Source organism: Emydura macquarii, unplaced genomic scaffold (assembly GCF_026122565.2).
Source record: "Emydura macquarii macquarii isolate MOO-44397 ecotype Brisbane River unplaced genomic scaffold, CSIRO-AGI_Emac_v2 contig_499, whole genome shotgun sequence".
In the NCBI taxonomy this organism is placed as follows: domain Eukaryota; kingdom Metazoa; phylum Chordata; order Testudines; family Chelidae; genus Emydura; species Emydura macquarii.
This window is the reverse complement of record NW_027130636.1, coordinates 16,233,631-16,259,214: the sequence shown is the minus strand read 5'-3', so window position 1 is coordinate 16,259,214 and position 25,584 is coordinate 16,233,631. Positions and strand designations below refer to the sequence as shown.

General features: G+C 54.2%; 1 protein-coding gene across 3 annotated transcripts in view; it reads left to right on the top strand.

The window, feature by feature from the left end:
- SNED1 (sushi, nidogen and EGF like domains 1) overlaps nucleotides 1-25,584 on the top strand; it is a 97,326-nt gene that overhangs the window by 58,271 nt on the left and 13,471 nt on the right. For all 3 annotated transcript variants that reach the window (XR_010918159.1, XM_067539017.1, XM_067539018.1), the window contains exons 13-27: nucleotides 424-540; nucleotides 1,821-1,937; nucleotides 2,048-2,164; nucleotides 2,778-2,891; nucleotides 3,978-4,151; nucleotides 8,054-8,167; nucleotides 9,723-9,836; nucleotides 12,069-12,182; nucleotides 12,374-12,487; nucleotides 13,291-13,587; nucleotides 16,832-17,015; nucleotides 19,494-19,606; nucleotides 21,662-21,940; nucleotides 22,437-22,581; nucleotides 24,891-24,973. Coding sequence is in view for 2 of the 3 variants with exons in the window: in XM_067539017.1 (XP_067395118.1) it covers nucleotides 424-540; nucleotides 1,821-1,937; nucleotides 2,048-2,164; nucleotides 2,778-2,891; nucleotides 3,978-4,151; nucleotides 8,054-8,167; nucleotides 9,723-9,836; nucleotides 12,069-12,182; nucleotides 12,374-12,487; nucleotides 13,291-13,587; nucleotides 16,832-17,015; nucleotides 19,494-19,606; nucleotides 21,662-21,940; nucleotides 22,437-22,581; nucleotides 24,891-24,973 (2,196 nt within the window). In the remaining variant the exon portion in view is untranslated. The remainder of the gene's footprint in view (nucleotides 1-423; nucleotides 541-1,820; nucleotides 1,938-2,047; nucleotides 2,165-2,777; nucleotides 2,892-3,977; nucleotides 4,152-8,053; nucleotides 8,168-9,722; nucleotides 9,837-12,068; nucleotides 12,183-12,373; nucleotides 12,488-13,290; nucleotides 13,588-16,831; nucleotides 17,016-19,493; nucleotides 19,607-21,661; nucleotides 21,941-22,436; nucleotides 22,582-24,890; nucleotides 24,974-25,584) is intronic.

The window sequence follows — 25,584 nt, the reverse complement described above, 5'->3', positions numbered from 1 at the left end:
CAGTGCCTGGTCCCTACGTGGCACCTTTCATTCACGGTCATCTGGACATGCTGGGTCAGCTCTTTGTTCCCATTTCCCAGCTGGGCAGAGCAAGGTGCCATGGTCCCGTAGTGAGGCCTTGTCCACAGCGCAGTGGGGAGAGTCCCGTGGGCTCTGGATTGGGCCCTTAGGCAGCAAGGGAATTTGCTGTGTGGGACCCAGTCATGCCACCTCAGGTACACTGGCCACTCACTCTAACCCTGGTGGCCCTGGCTAGCACTAGCCGCTTACAGCAGGGTGCAGGCCAGGGAGGAATGCCAGGGAGCCAGCCCACTCTGCCACAGGTTAGGAGCAGACTAGATGCCCCTGTGGGGCTTTGCCGCTCTGCCTGGTAGGATTTGAATTGACCATCTTGCCTGTGTGGTCTCATCTGTGGTTTTTCAGCTGTGCCGTCTCCCTGTGACTCGGAGCCCTGCTTGAATGGGGGGTCCTGCGAGGCCCACGATGACTCATATACCTGTGAATGTCCCTGGGGCTTCAACGGGAGGCACTGCGAGAAAGGTACTCCTGAGGCACGGGCTGGAGAGATAGGGCAGGCAGGGGCCCTCGGCATGTCCCACCCCCCACACCCACAGTTAGTCTGTGCTCAGGAGAACCCACCCAGCCCCACGCAGAGTAGCAGCACAGGAGGGGAGCAGGAAACTGCTGCGGCCCGTGTTCCTGCTCCCCTTCCAGCCACTGTGTCGAGCAGCTTGGATGAGCTGAGGAAAGAGTTCCGTCTACGGCCCAAAGACCCTTAAATTAGAGCAAAATCTCAGCCCCTTGTGGCCATGGAGCAGATGAACAGCCTAGAGATCCTTGAGCTATAAAAGCCAGTGTGATAGCTACTACCTCTTCCCAGTGGGGAAACTCCACTCCTGGCCATGGGGGCAGGGGAGAGAAGGGGGCAGAACCACCAGTCTTGGGCGCTAGGTAACCGCTGAGGTGACCGAGATGCCAAGGGGGGCAGTGAAATCAAAGCAGCGCTTCGGCCCTTCAGGGCATCTCTTGGGACTGTCTGGCTCCCCCAGCGCTGAGCGGATTCTGTAGCTCATTTCAGGACAGAGGGAAAGATGCACCAGTGGATCTCACCCCGCTTGCATTCCCCTCCGCCACGGCAGCTGCCATCTCAGGAAGCACAGGTGGCTCTCCCAAAGCTATCAGCATTCAGCAGCAATCAGCTGTGGTGTCTGAAGCTGGGCATGGCTCACATGCTCTGCAATCCAGCCCAGGAATCTTTGCCTCATTCTGGAGCAGTGGGTGACTATAGACAGCGGTAGCATTGCTCCACACGGCAGATATCCATGGGACTTGCTACAGCTGCCTCTGGAGTAGTGCACAAGTAGTTTGAAGGCACACAGCAACACTGTGGCAGTGTAGGTCAGGAGTGAATGTGCTGATCTGCCAATACTTTCAAACCTAGGGGGCCTAAACTCAGGCTCTTAGATCCATATTTAGGCTCCTAAATGTGAGTGGCCTGGGTTTCCATAGCGCTGAGCACCTACCTGCAGCTCCCATTGGCTTCGATGGGGTTTCTGTGTGCTCTGCATCGCTGTCAATCAGGCCAATCAGTGCCTGGATATGGATTTCTTTAAACCTGCCTTTAGGCCCCCAGGTAGGAGAGAGTGGCTGAAGAATGTAGTCCCCGGTGGCCCAGCCAGGAGCAACTGGCTATGCTGTGGGAGAAGCAGCCAGCACAGCAGAGGGCGTGAATCGAAGCCATCCCCTCCAGTTTATTCCAGCGCGAGCAGGTGATTCGTTCCAACACGTGGCCCCTCCGGCTCTGTGTTCTCTTTCCTCAGTCAGGCCGAGGCTGTGCAGCTCTGGGCCCTGTCGGAACGGGGGGACCTGTAAGGAGGTGGACGGAGAATATCACTGCGCCTGCCCCTACCGATTCACCGGGAAGCACTGCGAGATAGGTACCCACAATGCCGCGTGCCAGGGGAGCTGGCCGAGTGCTGGGGAGGGGGAGAGCGGGGAAGACATTGGCATCGGGCACTGCCTAACGTGGCTATCCTTGTGCCCACAGGTAAACCAGACCCCTGTGCCTCTGGGCCATGTCAGAACGGGGGCACATGTTTCCACTATATCGGCAAGTACAAGTGTGACTGTCCCCCAGGCTACACGGGCCGGCACTGTGAGATAGGTATGAGCGCCAGACTGGCCAAGAGAAGAAACTAGGGGGCTGGCTCCAATGCTCAGCTCAGAGCCACTGGACAGGAGCCGCAGGGCTGCTGTTCAGTGTGTGGATCCTAGGCCAGTAATCAGGGGGCTTGGCATCATTCGCAGGCTCTCGACGTTAACCAGAGGAGCATCCTCGGCTAGGGAGGCCAGGCAGGCTAGGGTAGTGGGTGCCTTGCCCAGTCTCTGGCCTTTGGCAGGGGCAATGCGTCCAATCCCTGATTGCTGGAGCACAGCAAGCAGAGAGCTGGGCTCGGTCCATGGTAGTATCCACAGGGACCGCATTCAGTGTGGCTGGTGTAATCGCTTGCCCCAGGAATCCAGCTCCCAGTCAGTCCTAATCCCACTCCTCCATGGACCTGACAGGGTGCCCTAGACAATCTCCCCGCGAGCTGAGCAGCCTGGTGCTGGCTGTTAGTGGGGTTGGAGAGCGGTTGCTTTAATTGCTCCTGGGAGCTCTTCCCTACATCCTGTGGCCTGGCAGCATCTCTGGGTCTCATTGCAAACCCGACATGGAGAGGGAGGGAGGAAGGGCTCCAGGCAGCGTGTCCATGGCCATTTGGGATGCTCTTTTCCAGCCCCTTCTCCTTGCTTCCTGAGTCTGTGTGAAAATGGAGCCACCTGCCAGGACCACGGCAACAACTACACCTGCACATGCCCCATGGGCTATGTGGGAGAGCTCTGCCAGTCAGGTAAGAGCCAAGAAGCTGCAGTCCCAGCACCAGCCCAGAGAACTAGCCCTGCTCTTGAGCAGGGCCGGGTTAGAGCACTTCCCCAGCCTGCCCAGCAACAAGGGGAGAGTCCTGCCATCAGCCTCTGGCGTTAGCCTGCCCTGAATGGCTCCGTTAGCCTGGCTGGGCTGAGCGTGGTTTGCTGCAGGGAGGCGGAAAGCGTGGCTTCCTCCCCCAGGGGATCTCGAGATGTCCCTTCACGTCTCAGTGCAGTTCCTTGGGCCTGACAGCTGGGTAACAAACGCCAGCTTGGCCCAGATTTCACCTGAAAGTTGCCATCTTCTTCGTGAAGGAAACTTCCTAAAACAAAGGGATGATGGAGGGGAAAGGCCCAGTGACGAGGGCTCTCAGGAACATCTCACATTTCTCAGCCCTGTTGATGCTGTAACTTCAGCCCTAGAAAGGCTGTTCTGTGTTTCCCCGATATATGGGTCCTTCCCTGTGGCAGGGCTTCCCCCGCCCAGCTCATTTATGGCCTGGTGCATGGCACCATGGAGTGGCATAGCTGCCTCCCTGTGAGTCTTGTCTTTGGCACCCATCCGCTGTGCTGGGAGGGGATGGGGAACCGAGGCCCCTTGTGCCTCTCCTGGATCCCCACAGTCCTACCAGCAGCAGTAAGTTCCTAGTGCCTGCAGCTGGGCTCTCCCATGCCCCCTCTCTTGCCTTGGCATATCTCAGGGCCTGGGCATGGTGCCAAGGTCGACTCCTTTAAGGGAATGCTGTGGAAATGGCCTGGAATTAGAATCTGCTGTGTTGTCTCCAGACTCCAGCTGCCCTCGGAGACCAGGTGAAAAGGGTGGTTGTCTGGCATGGCAGGTCTCACTTCCCGCAGCACAGCCAGGTTCTGCGGGCTGGAGCTACAGAGCTCCGGAGGTCACAAGCACAGCCCTGGGAGGCAGAGCCATCGTGCCCCCTGGGCCTGGCCCAGCTTGCTGCCTCCTGACAAGACACGGAGAGATTGCTCTTTAGATGCCCGGGTTCCACTGTCAGCTCAGGGACACCCGCTGTTCCCAGGCCCAGCCATTCACGCTCCTCATCTCTCCCCAGAGGTGGACTGCGGTATTCCCAGCGAGGTGAAGCATGCCTGGGCACTGTTTAACTCCACCCGCATGGGCTCTCTGGCTGAATACCTGTGTGAGCCAGGCTACTCCTTGAGCCCTCAGAACAACCCCCGCATCTGCAAAGCACAGGGTGTCTGGAGCGACCCCCCGGAGTGCAATGGTAATTTGGTCTGGGATGTGGTTTGTGCAGTGAGGAACGGGGCCTACGCAGCCTGAGCTGTCCTGCCAAAATGGCTGAAACGCCTGCTTCCTGGGACCTGGCTGAGCCTCTCCAGCCACCTTCCCAGCTCCCTTATCTCTTTCTTCTCTAAGCTCATTGAATGGCTGTCTGGAGCTCCTCCTCTCCAGTTCCGCCCTCAGCCCTCTCCAATCCAACATATACTCTTTGCACATTGTTCAAACAGCTCTTGCCAAAGTCACTAAATGCCCTCTTCCTAGCCAGCGCTTAGAGCCAGCACTCTGTCCTCATCCTCCTCGACCTGGCAGCTGCCTTCAGCACTGTCGACCAAGCTCTTCATGAGATCTTGTCCTGCCATGGTTCCCGTGACCTTGTCCTCTCCTGCTTTTCCTGCTACCTCACTAATCACTCCTTCAGCATGTCAGTCAGAGGATCCGCCTCACCCCCTTCCAGTTTTCTGTGAGTGTTTAGAGGACTCCCATTGGTCCCCTTCTCTTCTCCCTCTACATCTTATCTCTGGGAGTGGGTAATCTCATATGCAAACACAAACTCAACTACCATCTCTGTGCTAATGATGCTGCTCCTGGCCTCTCTCTGTCTGCCCAAGCTAAAATCTCGGCCTGCATCTCTGACATCTCCTCATGGGTGTCCTGCTGGCAGCTCAAACTCAACATGGCTGAAATAGTGCTCTTAATTTTTCCCCTCCCAAATCCTCCCTACCACCACCCTGCCTATCACTCAGGCCTGTAACCTGAGTGTCATCTTCGACTTAGCCTGGAAGTGAAGCCCTCGAGAGAGATCTAAATATTCCTGATTCTCTCTGCATAAACATGACAGGGCGCCCGGGGAATAACCTGAGTCTGTGGGACCCCCTTGACTCTCCAGCCTGGGCTGTCTCTCACAGTACTTTGCCTGTGGCAAGCAGCAAGTCCCTCCAGGCACTGCTATCATTCAGCCACCAGCATTCAGAGGTACATCCAGCTAAATTGCCTGAATACTCTCATGAACTATACACACAGGAACACCAGCAAATCTCCCAAGCCCCCAGCCTTGCACCCAGGAATATATCATCTTGCGCTGCTCATGCCCTTCTCGGAAGTAGTGCAAGTTTATTAACTAGTTCACCACTTCATCAAACGACAGTACACATGCACCATGCACATGCACATGCTCCCTAAGCTCTTCAGACAAACTCACTGGTTAAGATAAAACATTAAAATAAGCTTATTAACTACAAACAGAGAGATTTTAAGTGATTATAAGTGGTAGGCATAAAAGTCAGAGATAGTTACCAAAAAAAATAAAAAGTAAGCACAGTCTAAATCCTAAACCTTATTTGACTAAGCAATATTTGGATCAAGCAGTTTTTTTCACCTCATGAGATATTGCAGGTAGATTACAGTCCTTAATACACAGGCTGCCTTTGCTTCTCAGCCTGGGACCAGTCTTCTCAGTTCAAGTCTTTGTCTTCCCAGCATTTTTATTGCCTTCAATGTAGGTGCGGGAGGAGAAAGATAAAAGCATGATGCCACTGTCCCCTGTTTTATATACTCAGTCGATGTGCCTGGAAAACACTAGCCCAGATCTCCTGGTGGGCTTTGCTGAGTCCCAGCATGGAGCAATCCCCTGGTTGCTCTTGTGCAGCTGAGTCATAGAATTGAGCAATCCACATTGTGTGGTGCTTGCACAACTACCCTTGAATTGTAAATCCCTTGTTCACTATTCCCTTGCTGGTCAGTGGCTGGTGATGATCGTTCAGTGCCTGCCTGGGTGTTGGTCACCTCCTTTGTTGTCACTGGAGAACTAGCAGTAGGCGACTCCCAAATTTATAGCATATTTCAATGACAGCCATAAAGCAAAATCTCATAACTTCATGCACGCTAACAATATACATATTAATAGAATCATAGAAGTTTAGGAATGAATGGGACCTCAGGAGGTCATCTAGTCCAACCCCCTGCTCAAAGCAGGACCAACCCCAACTAAATCAACCCAGCCAGGGCTTTGTCAAGCTGCACCTAAAAAACCTCTAAGGATGGAGATTCCACCACCTTCCTAGGTAACTCATTCCAGTGCTTCACCACCCTCCTTAGTTTTTCCTAATATCCAACGTAGACCTCCCCCACTACAACTTGAAACCATTGCTCCTTGTTCTGTCATCTACTGTCACTGACAACAGCTGAGCTCCATCCTCCCTGGAACCAGGTAGTTGAAGGCTGCTATCAAATCCCCCCTCACTCTTCTCTTCTCTTCTTCAGATTAAACAAGCCTAGTTCCCTCAGCCTTTCGTTATAAGTCTTGTGTTCCAGCCCCCTAATCATTTTTGTTGCCCTCTGCTGGACTCTCTCCAATTTTCCACATCCTTCCTGTAGTGGGAGGCCCAAAACTGGACACAATACTCCAAATATGGCCTCACCAGTGCCGAATAGAGGGGAATAATCACTTCCCTCGATCTATTGGTAGTGCTCCTACTAATGCAGCCCAATATGCTGTTGACCTTCTTGTCAATAAGGGCACACTGTTGACTCATATCCTGCTTCTTGTTCACTGTAACCCCAGGTCTTTTTCTGCAGAACTGCTGCCTAGCTAGTTGGTTCTCTATTTTGACAGAGCAATGGGTTCCAGTAGATCATGACCTTTCCTATGATATTTTACATCGCACGCTTTGCATGATCTGTCACACCATATATGAATGATGAATATGGGAGTCACGGGTGCTACTTTGGGGTACAGTGTGTCACAATAACACCTAAGCTGCAGCCTTTCCTATCCCTCCACACAGCTCAAGCTGTCATCAGCTCAAGTCTCAATTACTGCAACATCCTTTGATGAGTGCAGTCCTGCACCACTCATGTCCATTCAGACTGCTGCTGCAAAGATTATCCTCCTAGCCCAGCACTTTGTCCATTCACCCTATCTTTGCATCACTCCACTGGCTCCCCCTGCTCTAGTGCATCAAATATAAGCTACTGCTCTTCGCTGCCAAGCCCCTTCACAGCCTATCACCAGCCTGCATATCATCTCTCATTTGCTACCCAGAGGTCGACTGCTGCCGCCCATCAGGCTACGAGCCACTTGACACTGGTTACATTTTCAAACCAGAACCGTGGTGCTTTCTCCACAGGATGCCCCTCACATGTGGGGCAAGCACAGAATTCCCTCTTCTGTCCCCTTCACAGCCCTCCTCAAAACACTGCTGCTGGGAAGCCAACATAACACTTGCCAGTGGTTAGCCCGCTGCCACGCAGGGACCTCTGCCCACCATGCTGACTCACAGTTGCTCTTTGCTCCTCTGATTGTCTGTCTACATCTCTTGTTTCCTGTCTTAGATTACAGCTCTTTGGGGCAGGGCCTGTCTTATTGTTCTCTTTTTGTACAGCACCTGGCGCAACGAAGTCCTGGGCCATGACTGGGACTCCTAGGTGCTACTGTAATACACCTAATAAATAATGTACAGCACCTTGGGCAATGGGGTCCTGGCCTGTGACTGGGGCTCCTAGGTGCTACCGTAATACACCTAATAAATAATGTACAGCGTCTGAAGCAATGGGATCCTGAGCCAGGACAGGGTCATGTAGGAGCTACCGTAATACACCTAATAGGTAATAATGGTGCACAGGTAGGGTGGCTCCACCCCTGTTGCCCCCACTGTATGCCCAGGTGGCTGTCTGGGAGGCAGTCGACATGGGCTGTGCTGGCTCCTTTAGGCCCATTTAGCAGGGCAGCCTGGTCACAGCATGCTCCTCTATGGGATGGTCATGGCCATGGTCACTGGCCCTGTCCTTCCCAGCTCAGGCTATGGCTCAGGGAAATCCCGCTGGCTTGGATACCTCACTGACTATAATCTCCCCCTCTCTACTCCCCCCCCATGCTTCCCTCCCCAGAAATTGACGAGTGCCTTTCTCAGCCCTGTTTGAACAGAGGCTTGTGCAAGGATCGTATCGCTGAGTTCCGGTGCCTGTGTGAAGCAGGATACACAGGCCCCCACTGTGAGTTGGGTAAGAGCGTGTGCAACATACACCTACGGGGACCCCATCCAATGTTGAGCAAGGCAGGAAGATACCCAGATCCCTCCCGCTGCCTGGCTTGGACCCCAAGGCTGAAATGACCCAGGGATAGCCTCGCCCAGCAGCCAATCTGTAAAGGGGACAGTGTCAGAGGGCCTTACTTAGCAGCAGCCAAAGACCAGTGAAGCCACTCCAAGATCCACGCCACTGGTACCGCTCCTTAGAGGGCTGGGAGGTGTCACAAGAGAACTACTGCAGGGCAAGCAGCACTCAGCCAGCATATGACCCCTGCTAGCGCATGGGGCAAAAAGAGCTCTTGCAGGTGGGATGAACATCCATGCCAACGCATGTGTGTGAGATCAGACTACTAGCTCTATAGAGGAGAATATGGTTAAGCTTTTCAGAGCAGCCTAATGGATTTAGATTCACAGTCTCTTTTGAAACGAATGGGAATTATGTGCCCATATTCTCCAGTCAGCTTTAGGTCTGTGTGTGTTGGGGAGATAAACAGCTGCACATACCCTGCACCCTCTTATGCTCGTTATTGGAGCTGATTGGGATTTTTTTTTTCTTTGAGAAATGTTTCCGTTTAATCACTGACTTTTTTTTTTTTTTTTTTTGAGATTTCATGAAAAAGAATGGCTTTCAGCAACCAAAAACTGAAAAAATTCAGCAGGCCAGGAGGAAAATATTCAGTAAAACCAATCATTTTTTGCCCAGTTGTCCAAAATGTTTTGGTTTTTCAATTAAAACCTGCAAAACGTGGTTGAAATTGGACATTTCCCAAGGGGGGAAAAGACCCGAAGCTTTCCCCCATCTCAGTTCCTTGTGCCTGGCCAGCTTGTGCGCAGTGCATTTATGAGTAGCACTGGCCCTTTGCAATGGGTCCTAGCCTCAGCAAGCAAACGCTTTCCGTTATACCCTATAAAGATGGGGCAGGAATTTTAGCCATGCCTTTTGAACAGGGTATGTGCAGGCACTTTCACCCAGAGGGGATTTCATGAGTTATAGAAAAGGAAGCTGAGTCAGAAGAGGGGCACTGTATGTTTTCCTGGCACTGAGTACACAGAGAGAGGAAGGGGAGCTATGAAAAGGAGCTGTGTTCACAAGGGGCAGCTTGGCATACGCAACCCAGCATCAGACACACAGTGTGTACCAGCCAAAACACACACCTGTGTTCACAATGTCCCCCCCTCCAAACAACAAGGAAATTGATTGTGTTTCGAACCACTTGTTCCCTATGGCACTTGTTGTTCAGACAGTGTTTTAAGGACTGGCCAAGCCTAAAATCAGAACTGGATTAATGCAGGTGCCAGTGGTTCCCACACAGCAGCCCTGGCCACTCAGTACTGACCCCGCTGTGCAGTCCTTACTCCTGCTGGTGGGCACTTATGCAAGTAGCCCCACGTCCATGAGGCTGCTTCTGTATGTAAGCACCTGGGCTGTGATTAAGGGCTACCCGCTCTCGCCCTGTGTTATCAGTGCGTGCTGCACCGAGGATGTGTTTCTGTTCTGCACATGGGGGTTTCCTTTTGCTTCTGCACAGAGATTGATGAATGTCAATCTGATCCCTGTAAGAACGGAGGAACCTGCAAGGATCTCCCAGCATCCTTTGCTTGTCACTGTCCTGATGGCTTTGTGGGAATCCAGTGTGAAACAGGTAGGAAATGTCACAGGGTCACGCTCAACCCAAGCCCCTCCAAGTCACTGCAAAGGTTTCCAGGCCTCTACCCCCTTGATGTGTCTGAGAGAAAGCCATGGAGACAGTGCTGGCCTGCCCATGCTTGCAAACCTTGATTGGTCCACCCTGGAGACCCCAGGACTGCTTGCTTGTAGAGGGACAGGGCAACCTTGTCAGGGCTGAGATGGGAAGTCAGCAGTCCCATGCTGGAGAGACCGTCCTATTGGAGTGTGAGCCATGGGATTCGGTTTCCAAGCTCTTGCACTCCACCAGCAGGCTCTGATTCTGCCCCGGGGAGAAGCCCCTAGCCTGCGGAGAGACTTCCATTGTCTGGGCTCCAGGAATTTGCATCTTCCATGCAGAGCAGTGTAACCTGTGTCCAGTTAGCTTGCCCAAGGGCACGCAGGCAGTCTGGGGTAGAGCAGGGAATCACACCCAGCTCTGCAGCCTCCCTGGCTGGTGCCCTGACCAGTGGGCTGGCCTTCCTCCCTCAGTAACAGCGCTATGTTGGCTAGTGCGGTGCGGTAACGAGAGCTGAGACTTCTTCACACTTTGTCCCAAATGGGGAGGTAGGAAATTTGGTGACCTTTTTGTGATTCTCTCCCTTCATTTTTCAACAAATTCTAGAGGTGGCCAACACTTCTTTTTTAATTTTGACATTTCAAATTTTGATCCAAAAAAAAAGCGGGGGGGGAGGAAAAATGTCCAAAATATCAGTTTGCTAATTCGTGTCGATTCATTTTTTACCTACTCTGGTGATAAGTGTGAGCTGCTGAGGGTGACCGTCACTGTACATAATACGCTCCAGTGCATCATGTCTGTACTGAAAGAGCCTGGTCCCCTCTGAAGTGCCTTCTGCTTGTCTTTTTGTAGAGCAGTGATGGCAGTCAAACCGAACTGAGCATATGCAGTGACTTTTTAATGTCACCCCTGCCTTGGTTCAGAAAGCAGGCGTTTCACTGGGACTCGTCTCATCCCCATCAATGCACACATAACCAGTGGGGCTAATTGCAGCATCGAGTGCTCCCCCACCTGCAGCAAGGGCAGGTGCCATATTCAGTGTGACCTGCTGCTGCGCATTATCAGTTCCGCCATACGCTTTGATCTAGTCGGCTGTTAATGTGTGTCAGCAGGGTGCACACGGACAGTTGGCACGCAGCAGGCTAGTGCAGGGTAGATTCACGCCCCAGCTCGCCACACACTACCTGTTCCTGGAGACAAGCCCTCATGGGGTGATAACTGTGCCTGATTTTCATGCAAATGATTTCCAGTGCACTGCTGTGCTGAATTGAGAGCAGCTGTGCTGTGCCAACCTCAGGGTGCAAGGACACCAAATTCTTACTGTCGCTGACATCAGTGGGGTCTTTCCTAGGAAAAGACTGATCCAGAGCCTATTGAGGTCAATGGAGAGAGTCTCCCTGAGTTCAGTGGATTTTGGATCCTGCCTGGAGTAAAGACTTGAGATCTGGTCCACAGACTGTAAACAAAGCAACAATTACAATCAACTAGTAAACAGATGTAACTAATGATCTACAAATAGGGTGTCAGGATCCCGGCTATTATCCCGTCAACTAGCTGGATAATTGTATGTAGGTTCCAACAGCTACCCCTCACCCCATCACCATAAAAGATATATAGAAAAATCTGTGCAGTAAAAGGCTTGTCTGCATATGAAAGTGAATCTGGAATAAAGTAGGGTGTGAATGGAATAAAAATGTCCACACATGAAGTTAAATCAGGAATAGTTATCAGAAATAACTCCCCACATAGGTAAGCCCTTAAAATAGTGCAGTGACCTTTCGCCATTGGTGTAACATGTGATCTCTGCAATGAGATCATACATCACCAGCAGCCAATAGGCAATGACCCTTCCTGTGTCAGGGCACTGGATGTTGGGCAATGACTTCTGGGAGCTGCAACCCATTAGCAGAGCTTGGATATGCTGAATCTGAGGGCAGCCTACTTTAGGATGAATCTGTGGCCTGCATTTAGCCCATGGACTGCACATTGTGTGCCTCTGGACTGTCTTGAATGAATCGTCCATTTCCCTTCCCCTGGAACCAGATGCATGCTCCATGCATGGCCTCTGGCTTGCAGGTACCCTTCACCTGCTGCATCTGCAGCAAGTGTCCCTGCAAGGGAGCCAGAGTTTCCTGTAACTTCCATGCTGCCTCCTGCAGAGGTTTGAATGAGTGTATCTGTGCTCTCTAGAAGTGGACGCTTGCGAATCAGTTCCCTGCCGTAATGGAGGGGACTGTGAAAATGATGGTGGTTCCTACCTGTGCGTCTGCCCAGAGGGTTTCTTTGGCTACCACTGCGAGACGGGTAAGCCTTGGCCAGGTTTGAGAGATTTAGCTATTGACTTCCCAGGGTCCTCACTGGCTGGTTAATTAAATGCAGCCGAATGCAATGACCCAGGCTACTAATTTGCCAGCCTTGAACTGTAATTAACATTTTTGATTCTGCCTTCCTGGGCAGCGCAAGCCATAACCATTGATCTTGCTCCTCTCCCTCAGCCAGTGACCCTTGTTTCTCCAACCCGTGTGGGAGCCGAGGCTACTGCTTGCCTAGTAATGGATCCTACAGCTGCACCTGCAAAGTGGGCTACACAGGCAAGAGCTGCGAAAAAGGTAAAGGCACTGGATGGCTATTCAAGGAAGCCCTGCCTGTCACCTTAGCCAGCATACGCTGCCACATGCAGTGCCAGAACACAGCAGTGTCTGCCCGGTGCATGGGCGAGACCTGCTCACAACGGGCTGGCCCTGCCGGGCTCAGCCATCAGGGCAAATCACTGCCTGATTTTAGAGTCTGATCTCCAACATGGTGCTAACTTCAAACAGAAGGTGCCAGAGGGGTTTGATCTTGCTAGGTGCTGAGCAGCTCCTGGAGGTGCTGACATCAGTCTGAGAGAGGAAGGATAGGCCTGTGGTTAGGCACTGGACTGGCACTTAAGGCCTGGATTCAATTCCCAGCTCTGCTGCACATGCCCTATGTGACTGTGAGCAAGTCACTGTGTCTCTCTGGCCCTCAGATCTCCACCGTAAAACGGGGATTGATAACCTCCATCTGTCTCGTCTGCTCAGACTATCAGCTCTTCAGGACGATGCCCGTCTCATACGGGGCGGGCAGTATCTGGCACAATGTGGCCCTGATCCCAGCTCGTGCCTCTGAGCACTTCTGCAGTATACATACAGGGCACCAGGCACCCCGCTTTGGATCTGTGTGATCCCCCTGTACTAACCCCCTAGGGAGTAGAGGGCGCTCAGCACTGTGCAAGCTCAAGACCCAGCAGCACACTCAGTGTCGACCGCGTGGCTGCCTGGACACAGTCTTGTCAACAAGTGTTTGTGTGGTGGCGGGTCAGTCACAGGGGTCTGTTGTCTAAAGATTGACCATGTTACTTCTTCCCTTTGCTTTGATTGATATCCTGAAGAACTGCTGCCACCAACATCATTAAAGGTGGACAGGGTGGAGGACACAGGGGTGTCGATTTCTTGGCACCCCCCCGAAGACCCAGTCGCCAGGCAGATGATTGACGGCTACGCCGTGACGTACGTATCCTTCGACGGCTCTTACCGCAGGACAGATTTTGTGGACCGAAGTCATTCTGCCCACCAATTGCGGGCACTAGCCTCCGGCAGAGCCTACAATATTTCTGTCTTTTCAGTCAAACGCAACGTGAACAACAAGAACGACATCAGCAGGCCTGTCATGCTCATCACGCGCACTAGTGAGTAGCGTCGGAAGGGGAATACGCTTATGAGCATGCACGCCTCTGTCCGACACCTAGGTTAATGCTGAATGTGCTCCGACACCAGCTGGGGGCCGCTACTGCACAGAGCTCATGGAGACCCACTACTCAAGGCTACCTCCTAACCGATGCCAGGACCTGCTTCCCAACTGGCCCAGCTTGGCTTTCCACCACATACGCTACCAAGAAATTTTCAGCCAGTGATTGTGCACTGGTCTAAAAGCCCCCTCAGCCCACAGGACAATCCATCCCGCATCACAATCCACTTTGGAGTGCATTAGGTCACATGGAAGTGAGCGGGGAGGGGATAGGGGATCTCCAAAAACCAGAAGCTGTATGAAAAACATTAAGTTTTGCATACAAATATTTCCTTGCTTCTATGGGCTTTATATGGGAAATATCCATTTAGATCTAATACCAGCATCCCTGAGTATACATAGCAACCTCTTAATGGAAAATGGCCCAGTGGAAATCCTCTGGCAAAGAAAATCTACTCATTCATTGAGTCGTGTCTCAAGGAGGCAACTAGTGTCTAGTGTCTCAAGGACAACTGATTGAGATCATTTCGTTGGGTTTTCGAAGTGACTGTTAAGGAAACTTAAGAGGCTGCAGGGTGAGAGGTGACGTATTGGGATGGGTCAGGGCCTGACTAAGAGACCAGAAGCAAGGAGAACTAACAGGTCAATTTTCACATGGCATAAGGTTAGCTGTGGGCACCTCGTGATTCCATGCTGGGATCTGCATTTAATATTCTTTGTTAATAATTAGGAAACTGGGGGTGTAGTGAGGTGGTACAGTTCATTTAGGTCAGCTGGGACCAGAGAGGACTGAGAGGAACGCCCAAAAGATCTGAGCAAGCCCGGAGAATGGTAAACACAATGGCCCAGGACATTCAGTGTTGATAAATGCAAAGTAAAGCCAATTGGAAGGAGTGAATTGAATCACTCCTACACCTGGCAGGGTTGTAAGCTAAAGGTACCTACTCAGGAAAGGGACCTAGGGTTACTGTAGACAGTGAAGACCTCTTGCTCAGTGTGCAGCAGCAGTCAAAAGAGCAACAAAATATTGGGGTGCATAAGAAGTGGGATGGTGAATCTGCAATAAATTCTCATGCCTTTAGACAAATCAGTGGTGCAGCCTCACCTGGATACCATCTCCAGGACTGGTCACCCCCTCGTCAAAAGGGTATTCCAGAGCTAGGGGAGACTTCAAAGCTGAGCAATGAAAATGATTAGAGAACGGAAAGACTTCCTCTATAAAGAGAGGGTGCACAGATGGAGGAGACAAATCAGAGCAGGCATGATGAAGGTGCATCATGAATGGTCTAGACTCTAGAGAGGGACTTCTGTTTGCCTTATCTCCTAGCACAAGAACAAGGGGACGTTCAATGAAACTGGAAGGCAAGAAATGTAAAAGTGTCTTTGCTTTGATACTTCTACCCAACATGTAACTGGCCTGTGGGATTCCCTGCCACAGGGTCTTATGGAAACCAAGATTTCCGAGGGTTCAAAACAGGCCTGGACCATATGTGGATAGTTAGGACACCAGAGTTACATGACAGAGCATGAAAGACCAATGCAAAAGGGATCGAAACTCCTCTTCCCCCATCAGGGCATAAGCCAACCAGCAACTGAGGAGGTCAGGGAAACACTTCACCAGAGGGCAGCTGATGCAGGAGTCCCCATTCTGGGGTTTCCTGTCCTCCTCTCAAGCAGCTGGTGCTGGCTGATGTCACAGACAGAGTAGATGGGCCGCGGGGCTGCTCCTGTTGGCAATTCCAATATTGCCCAGTGTTCAACCAGCCAAATGAGCTGGGGCACAGGGAATGGGGCCCACCTTGCGCTTTCACTCCCTGCCTCAGTGTCTGTTGAGAGAGCAACAGTGCAGCCGGCGGGCCCTAGAGGGAAGGACAGCCCTCCCAGCTCATGGGGCGGGGCAGATAGGAAAGGGCGAATGACTTTTGCCCAGCACCCTCCTGCTCCCAGCAGACTGATTCACTTGTAGTCAGATGGGGCACCCATGGCACATGTTTAGCAGGGGTGAGGCCTTGGGCCCCTGCACCAGCCAGTACGTTGGCATTACTGAGCACCAAGTGTGGGGGGCTGGGAAAGGCTCCCTCTTGGTCTGGTCCCCCAGCAAGCTGCAGGGCTCTGTGCTAGGCCCTGCCCAGCAATGCAAATACAGCCCTGAGCTGCATGTGGGCAGTTGCTGGCTAGAGCAACAGTGCCTCTGGGGCTGATTGCTGAGTGCTGACTCTCCTTTCAGCTGCTGCATCTCCCGTTGCTACGTTCGGCGTCCGTTCTGCTCTGGCTTGAATCTGCGCACCCTCAGCGCCCATTATGTATTTGGCAGTACTGTAGCTCCTATAGGCCCCAGCTGAGGTCAGGGTCCCTGGTGAGAGACAGACAGCAAAGAGCTTACCGAAACAGCTGAGATAGCAAAAGGTGGGAGGGGAAACTGAGGCAGCAGTCACCCAGCCAGGAACAAGACCCAGGTGTCTCGAGTTCCCGTCCATTCCCTTGCCCTGTTCTAGGAGACTCGTGGCTTTTTGAAAGACAAGTATTTCAAAGCCTGGGAATAAGCTTTCGCTGCCTACAGCCAGTGTCAGTGACAGATTCAGTGAGGGCAATGCCTGCCTGCCTGACTAGTGTAGCCATGTGGTCCCCCCAAACTTTACCCAGCTCTCCCCCCAACACATCCACACACACAGGCCAGTGCCCATGGGCTGCTGGTTCAGCTGCCTGGAGAGCTGAAATGGTCCTGGAAGTCCTCAGGCAGCATCAGAAACAGCTGCGTCTGGGTTCCCTCGCATTGGTGCCAGGCTGGCCTGCCCCAGGCTAGTGCTTGGGGGATGGGCGCTGCTGCCTTGCTGGCATGAAGGGCCAAAGCAGTGGGGAATGGGTGCCAGCCCACTGCCCAGCGGTGTCGCTTTGTGCTGGCCAGCAAGGGTCAGGCCCCAGCCAGGGGCTGTGGTGCTGCAGAGCTAGTGTACCCGGGTGCCCGGAGGAGCAGGCTGCCTCCTCCGTCTGCCAGCGGCACTGCTGGCGCTGGGAGGCCCAGGCCAAGCTGCCGTCTGACAGGAAGCTCTCAAAGGGCAGGCTCACCGTCGCGGGGAGGCACGCGTGGGCACAGGCCCCAGGGGATGGGGGTTAGCCCATGCCTGGCTTCGGAGGGTGCCCAACGACTGCTCACCACTCCCTGCCTTCGCTCCCCCTCCCTGCAGGGCCTCGCCCAGTGGAGGGGTTTGAGATCGCCAATGTGACGGCCAGCACCCTCACGGTGCAGTGGGCTCTCCACAGGCTGCAGCATTCCTCCGTCAGCAAGGTGCGCGTCTCCATCCGCCAGTCTGGGGACCTGGAGGGCCGCACCGTGGAGCTGAACAGCAGTGTGGCCCAGTACACGTTCAGGTGAGGGACAGAGGCGGTGCAAGCGAGGAACCACAGGGGAAGAACGCCCCTGTTCTGGACTGGGACCAAGCTGAGCTTGGCGCAGGTGGGGTCTGGGGGAAAGGGGGCCATTCAGCAGATAGCGCAGCAAGATCAGCTCCCTCTCCCTGAGCTTCCCACCTCCCTCTGCCCCACTGCCCTGCCCATGGGGCACTGCCCTTTGGCTAGGGCTGTCCCTGGCAGGAGCTGCTGGCTGCACACACCCGGCACCCTGAGCATGGGATTGCAGCCTAGGGCAGTCTGGGCCAAGGAGAGCAGGCAGTTAATGGTCCTAGGAGAGATTTAAAGGGATGCTGCTGCTGCCTGAGCATTGCTTAGCCTACCTCTGTAACAGGCATCACTGAAGAGCTCTGTCCATGGAGAGGGATTGTAAAGGAAAACTCTCTCTCTCTCCTGGGTGCATTTGACAGCACGTTATATCTAATCATTCTCACTGTTCCCTTGGTTATCCAGTCACTGTCTGTGGGGCATTCCTGGGGTAACTCCTGTTTTGTGTGGGTCTTTTCATTCGCCAGCAAGAGAGAACATGATTGTAAACTAGAGAAACGTGACTGTGAAACCCACAAAAACTGGCAGGGGGTAAGGGGTAGCCAGCTCCTAAATCTACTTTTACCTGCTTCTTAAAGTGATCACACTTCAACGTGATGGCGCCCTGGTGGACACAAACTGAAACCAGCTTCCCTGCATTTATGTTCTCCAAACAGGGAGATTAGTGCTAAGCCAGGGCTTTACCTTCCACCACGTTTCTCTTCATTAAGATTTTTTTTTCAACCTAATGTTTAGTCAAAAAGTATCTGTTGGCTCCGTGAGGCTGTGAGCATTGCTGCTGGCCTACCCGAAAGGGGCAGTGTGCGTGAATGTTGCTGAAGCCTCTCTCACTCAAGCTTGTCTCTCAGACAAAAGGTGCTGGCTAGCTCCCACATATTAGCACTTGGCAGGTTTCAGGAGGAGGCAAAAGAAACAAGCAAATGCAGTGAGCCTGTTAAATGTCTGCTGTGTAGGCAGATGGCTGTGTCCAGGGAGAATCCCACTGCCTTAGATGGGGTGCTCTGCTCTGCAAACTTCAGGCTTGTTGTCCAAGGTGATACATTCCCTAAATGTTGCTGATAAACAGACATGCAAAAGTGCTAGTGACGCTGGCTGAGGCCGACAGCCCCTGCAGCCCGAATGTCAGTTTCGGTGCGGGAGAACAAATAACAGATGTTACGCACACTGCTTACTGCCCTGCGGGAAGGCACTCAACTCTACAGTGATACGCGGTGTATAAAGCCATGTAGCAATAGACTAGGGAACCCTACATTCAGCCCATTTGTGTGGTTGCTGATCCTCACGTATTTGCCGCACTTGGTTTCTGGGCCGCCTTACTCAGCTAATCCTGTGCTCAGTGCACTCGCTGGCCTCTGGCCACTGACCTCAGTGGGATCAGGATTATGCCATGGGATCGAGGTCATCACAAACATTAGCCATGTAAGTGTGTCGTAGGCTCTGGTCTCCCTGGGACCTATCCAGTGGGGTTTGATTGACATGGTGGTTACAGAGCCTTAGGTGAAGGGTCCTAGAAGGGTAAAGTGCTGTTCATGGGTTGTGCCTGTTGTCACGGCGGTGATGGGAAAACCAGCCGTTGCAGTTGCTGCAGTGTGTGCTCCCTACCTCTGTCCCAGTCATTGGTGGCCGTTGCCGTTGCCGTTGGTGGAGTTGAGCCAGCTCCTGCTTTAACGCCCACGCCTTTGCACTCTGCCTTGGACCCTGCTCCTGCTCCTCCATTCTAGGCCCCTTTGTCCACCCGCTACCGAGGAGAGGCAACTGCAGTGTAAATGCCCTACCATGTCTGCAGAGAGCAGCACACCCCGGCTGAACCCTACATCCCGCATGCTTAGCACCCAAAGCCCAAAATTACTCATCCCTTCCACAGGCTTTTGTTAGATGAGGCCTGGGGCAGAAGGGGGTAGGGACAGCTGACGGCACCAGCTGCGATCACAGGCCCACTGCTGAGCCTGCAGAAAGGGCCATGATGGCAATAGTGCAAGCAGGTGACCTGGTTTCCCCCCCACACATCACGGTGCGGGGCTGAGCAATTGTGTACCACCATGAGGCTGTGTAGCAAAGAGTCCATCATACTTCACAGTCGGGCTTCAGCCCTGCCCCGGCCTCCTTGGCAAGCATGTCCGTGCTCCTGCTTTCTGAGCTGAGGCGCGCAGGCTTTGGGGGTGGGGGGGGAAGCCCAGGGAGTATTTGGCACTCAGAGGCCCCCATCAGGGTGCTGGGTGCCATCCAGACATGGCAGGGACATAACCTCTGCCTGGAAGAGCTCAAAAGGCCAAAGGAGCCAAGCGCAGCAGCCTGCCAGGTATCACCCGTTCAGCCTGGTGGGCTCCAGCGGGAGACAGTAAAATGGATGACGTGACCCATAATAGCTTCCCTCTGCCTCCTCCCCCCCAGGGACCTCCAGCCAGGGGAGAAGTATCTCGTCCACGTGTCGACCCTGAGCGGGCCGGGGACAGGAGTTCATCCCTCGGAGAGCCTGGTCATGGTGCCCTTCCACGTGTGGACTCGTGAGTGTGAGCCGACTTTCCCTTGCCTCTTCCTCAGGGGCGGAACCTTGGGCGTTCCCTGAGGAGACGTGCTGGTCCCGGGACGTGAAGGACTTGTTCCTGCCCCCTGGCTCCTAGCGGCCCTGCCTGCATAGAGCAGTCCTGGGTGGGCTGCGTGACTGAGGCTCAGCACAGAGCGGCTCCATTACAAAGGGGCTGGAAGGAGGTGGGCATGTAATACAAAGGCAGCAAGTGCACAGCCAGGGAGCCTGCTCCCACGCCAGTACTGGGAAATCCTCACCCAGCAACGCGCACCCAGTCAGCACCAGCCCACAGCCTGGAGCACAGCAACAGCAGCCGCTGCTTGTCTTCCCCAGGCCCTGTGTGCTTCCCTCTGGATGCAGCGGCACTGCCCGCACTGCGGGGCTGGTCAGACCATTATCATGGGCCCATGCTGCATCCTGACAATCCAGCTGGGGGCGCAAATGAGACCAGGGTCCAGCTCTGAGCTTGGTCTGGCACCGGGGAGTGTCAGTAACATGCAGTCACTGTATTGCCCACAGGATGGCAAGGGGCTGGCCCAATGGCGCATGTCAGTGGTTCCCTTTATTTCTCAAGGACCTGGCTGCTCCCTGACCTGCCGCGCTTGTGCCCTATCTCACGCACATTGAGAGACAGACAGAGAGGGGGTAGCCCCATCTGCCATTGGCCGTGGAACCATGGGATGCTCCCCCAATCCCCAGCACATGGCAAAGAGCAGCCAAAAGCACATCACTCGCCAGCAAGAATAATGTCATGGGGAGCAGCCACTCGCTGGGACACCCAGCCCTGTGGTCGCTCCAGCCTCGATTCACCCCTCCAGCCTGCAGGGCCAACTCCAACAGCTGTTGGCAGGGGCTCTGACGTGACACGAAGTGGGGGGGACCAGAGGCAGGCGATGGGGATTGTTGGCAGATTCTGCATAAGCACTTGTCCTTTGTAGTCAGAGGAGGGCGGAACCTGCTGGGTTCACGCCTTGCTGTGCCCAGTGAATGCTGAGCACAGCTGCTTGCAGCTCCCTCCCTCCACCGGGGACTGATTCTCTGCCAACCCTGAATACAGAGCCACGGTGGAGCTCTGGCCAGCATCACCCACAGCCCCTGCCCCAGAGCCCAGGGATGTGGTGTAGGTGCTGACACCACAGAATTCCATGGTGGGGGATTCACCTGGTAGTCCCCTGCCCTGGCTTCACAGCACCATGGTGCCACTGGCGCAAGGCTGAGGATCTGGCCCTGCATTTCCAGCACTAGCTGAGTTACCCTGGAGAAGGGGCTGAAGCAACATAACTGGAGTGCTGCAAGGGTCCAGAGTTGGGCCCTGCCCTAGCAAGGAGGGTGCTGCCGGGGCTCCCTAGAGTGGCCACTGTTGGCCCTGGCTGCCTCAGGACGCTTGCCCCATTGTAACCACTCTGCTCTCATTAGCTTGACACCACCTCCTGGGTTACATTAGTGTGTTACTGGGTTAAACTGCCCCAGAGTCGCCCCATGCTAGGGCCTGCCCTGCCGGTTACAGGGGTGCCCATTGCTAGGCCCGGCGGGCGTGTCTCCGCTGCACTCAGCCAACCTAGCCAGAGTCCCGTACTGTGTCCTCGCTGCTGCCGTGCACTGGGGCACATCCAGCAGTGAATCGAGTCCCTCTCTGAATCTGTCCCCGTGAATGGTGGGAGAAGGCGCCTGTCCTGCGGGGCACCTGGCAGGAATTGTGGGAAGGGTGGAGGCCTGTCAGCACGCAAGGGAGTTAGCCGGAGTGAAAGCAGCATATGGGCTCTAACCGCCCCAACCTGCAACCAGGCCAGTTTGTGAAAGCCCCACCCCAGTTGGCTGGGGGTTGGGTGTGGACGGGTAGGGGGTTAGCGGCCACACCTGAGTTCACCGCAGTGAAGACAGCCCCTGAGAAAGTAAAGCTAGACACAGGTGGCCCAGCCATGGAGCGCCCTTCTACTAAAGCTGGCCCAGGAGCGGAGCTAATCACAGGCAGCTTGAGTCATGTGCTCAGAGAAGGGCCATTTGGACTGATGTTTCCCTCTGCCCGGCACAGGGCCTCTTCCTCCCCGGAACCTCACTGCCTCTCACGTCAGCGCCACCTCCGTCTACTTGACATGGGACCCGCCACCAGCTGGGTCAGTGGAGGGCTACATCATCAACGTCACGACCAATCAGAGCGTCAAGAGCCGCTACGTGCCCAACGGAAAGCTGTCGTCCTACACGGTGCGCGACCTGCTGCCAGGGCAGAGGTATCGCTTGTCCGTGACAGCCATCCAGCGCACCGAGCAGGGCCAAGGGCACAGCGAGCCGGCCCACGTCTACATCCTGACCTGTAAGTGCAGCTACGGGTCCAGGGCCTCCCACCCCTAGACTGGGCCTGTGGGGAGAACATTGTGCTGGGTGGCAGAGTGTACATGGCCTCTCCTGGAGGGTGTTAGGTGGGGAGAACAGTGCTGACCTAGCACTGTGCCAGTGGGGGATGGGAACATCAGCGCATCCATGAGAGTCAGCGTAACCACCCTGTCACCCCGGGGTGCAAATGGCCGTAGCTGGCAGCGCCACGCCCTGCAGGTGTTTCACCGAGCTGTTCTCCACTCAGAAACCAGCAGGGGCCTTGCATGGTTTTTCCTTTACGACACAGTGGGCTTGGATCCCCCTGTGGGTGTGTGGCCCTGCCGGTCTCTGGGCACGCACTGACACGGGGCTGTCTGGCCTGGCGAGGTCTGGGAGAGTCCCTGGGCAGTGGGGGGTGGGTGTTCTGGGAGCTGTGGCTTGATGGTAGAATAACACTCTGCTTGTGCCACTGACTCACTCTTTGTGTCCTGCAGTGCAGCGGGACGGGGCCCCGGAGAGGCGATGGGGCCCTGCAGGACACGGCCGGGTGCTCAGGAACAGGGTCCCCCCAGCACTGCTGCCAGAACTGCGCCTGCTTGCGGATCATGACGTCCCGGAGGAACCTTCACAGGCCCCCAGGTAGGGACTGACTCAGCAGCAATTGCACCAGCCTGGCTTGACGTCTGAGCGCTAAGAAATAACACGTGGTGCTGGGAGCTGGCTGAGAGTGGGAGTGAGACACCTCTGCTGAGCCTGTGTGTTAGGATGACCAGATGTCCCGATTTTATAGGGACAGGCCCAATATTTGGGGCCTTTTCTTACATAGGTGCCTATTGCCCCCCACCTGTCCTGACTTTTCACACTCGCTATCTGGTCACCCTGTCGTGCGTTTCAGTACAGATCAGGTCACTCGTGAGCCACGTTTCCGGGCCTTGCTCTAGCCTGCAACGTGTATTTGTCCACATCACAAACCCAGTGTATAATCACATGATTGGCACCCTGCGCTTGGCGGAAAGGGGCGCAGCCAGCACCGGAACAGCCTGATTAGTGCAGATCAGCATGGGGAGGCTCCCTGCAGTTCCTCTGCTGCCCTGGCCTCACGTTCCCCTCAGGAACTGGAGTGCATCCGCCCCCTTCCCCCCCACAGTTACAAAGGGCAGGTGGGATGTTTGCAGCTGGTGGGCGCACCTGGGTGCCCAATTTCCACTAGGGAACTGAGCATCCAGCCCCCACTTACCTGACGGCTTTCAACGGCCCACCCCAAGTGCCCTATTCAAATTGAATCTTAGAATCATAGAAAATCAGAGTTGGAAGGGACCCCAGGAGATCATCTAGTCCAACCCCCTGCTCAAAGCAGGACTAACCTCAGCTAAATCATCCCAGCCAGGGCTTTGTCAAGCCGCAGCTTAAAAACCTCTAAAGATGGAGATTCCACCACCTCCTTAGGTAACCCATTCCAGTGCGTCACCACTCTCCTAGTGAAAAAGCTTTTCCTAATATCCAACCTAGACCTCCCGCACTGCAGCTTGAGACCATTGCTCCTTGTTCTGTCATCTGCCACCACTGAGAACAGCCTAGCTCCATCCTCCCTGGAACCCTCTTCAGGTAGTTAAAGGCTGCTATCAAATCCCCCCTCATTCTTCTCTTTTGCAGACTAAAAAAGCCCAGTTCCCTCAGCCTCTCCTCATAAGTCTTGTGCTCCAGCCCCCTAATCATTTTTGTTGCCCTCCGCTGCACTCTCTCCAACTTGTCCACATCCTTCCTGTAGTGGGGGTGGGAAGCCCAAAACTGGACGCAGTACTCCAGATGTGGCCTCACCAGTGCCAAATAGAGGGGAATGATCACTTCCCTCCATTTGCTGGCAATGCTCCTACTAATGCAGCCCAATACGCCATTAGCCTTCTTGGCAACCAGGGCACGCTGCTGACGCATATCCAGCTTCTTGTCCACTGTAACCCCCAGGTTGTTTTCTGCAGAACTGCTGCTTAGCCAGTCGGTCCCCAGGCTGTAGCTGTGCATGGGATTCTTCCATCCTAAGTGCAGGACTCTGCACTTGTCCTTGTTGAACCTCATCAGATTTCTTTTGGCCCAATCCTCCAATGTGTCTAGGTCACTCTGGAACCGCTCCATGAAGTTGCTACAACCCAGTGATGATCAGTCGCTCTGCTGTCTGAGCTTGCGCTCTCTCCCCCCCCCCCCCACAGCACACACTAGCTGCCTGGCCCATGTTTCAGGTCTTCAGCCATCTCCTTACAGCCTGCCACACCTTTATGGAGCCAGTATCACAAACCATGCCTGCTCCTCCTGCTCAAGGGAGAGAGAGAAAGAGAAAGAGAAGCACTTGAAATAGATGCTCTTCAGATTTTTAAGTGGTGCAAGCAGCTGGAGGAGACAGGACACAAGAAACCTGGTGGAGAAAGCAGACACTGGGGTATAGACTGGCTGAGTGCCCTGAAATTGCAGGCAGAGCCACAGGAGAACAAAGCAGAGATGCCCTCTGCTGCTCAAATGTCTGTATCATGGCCACATGCCCCTTTCCACTAATCCCTGCAACTCCTCAGACAGGAAAGGGTCAGGAACATTTTGACTCCAAACCCTGTCTGAAGCGTAGCAGCCATGTGGCTGGGTACCCCCAGCAGCTGTACCATGTCACTGGGTAGAAGGTGCCCCTAGCTATTTCTCTGCTCTGTTGATTCTGCATCTCAGCAAGTTCCCACTTGCTGCCGTGTTAATGCAGCACCTCCAGAGTGTGCGCCCTGGGCGTCCTGCATTGTCCTGGTGCTGCCTTGAGGTCCCGCTGTGCCTTCATTTCCCCGAGAAGAACTGTACAGGAATGCGAGAGCAGTTTCACTTTGAAAACAGCCTTCACTTTGCAGACACCAGGATGGCACTGGAAACACCAATAGATTGAAACAAGATTTTTTTTAAGATGCTAGCTTCATTTCCAGGTTCACTGAGCTGGTGGACGGCAGAGGGTGGATCAGTGCCGAGTTCAGCAGTTTGCCAAGCAAATCCGTCACCATGAGAACACGTAAGTACTCGCCATCCCCTTTGTCTGTCGCCCAGGGTCCCTGTGAGAGCAATACCCTGCGGGACTGCCCGCTGAAATGCAGGGTGCTTGGGCCACACCTGCTGCTAACAGCATTGTAAGATGGCCAGCCTGGCTCCGACCCGAGGTGCCTCTCGCCCCATTCCTGTCTCTGACAGTGGCCGGCTCCAGCTGCCTCAGAGGGGACCCTGCAATATGCAGCTGCCCCTGTAACGCCCCTGCACCCAGCCGTCTTCAGCCACCGTAAGGCTCTGCATTGGGATGCCGGTGCCCTGACAGCCCCTCTCCGGCCCAGCCTGGCCTAAGGGATGGAAATGGGCAGGATGAGCAAGGAAATGGGCAAGGGTGCCCGAACGAGCAGCTGGCCTGAACATAGCCCCACAGCCATCACTTCACTCCCTGGACCATGTCCAGCACCAGGAGGTTTTGCTGGCAGTAGCTGTGCTGGGGTTTACATGAAGAGATTCAGACTTTCTGGTCCCAGGTGGTGAAAGGGCAGAGTTAAGCTGTCCAGAAAAATGTAAACCCCATTTTGTAGGCCCCTCTGACATGGCACCTGGCTGCATCTGCTGGGAGACGAATAGGACACTGAG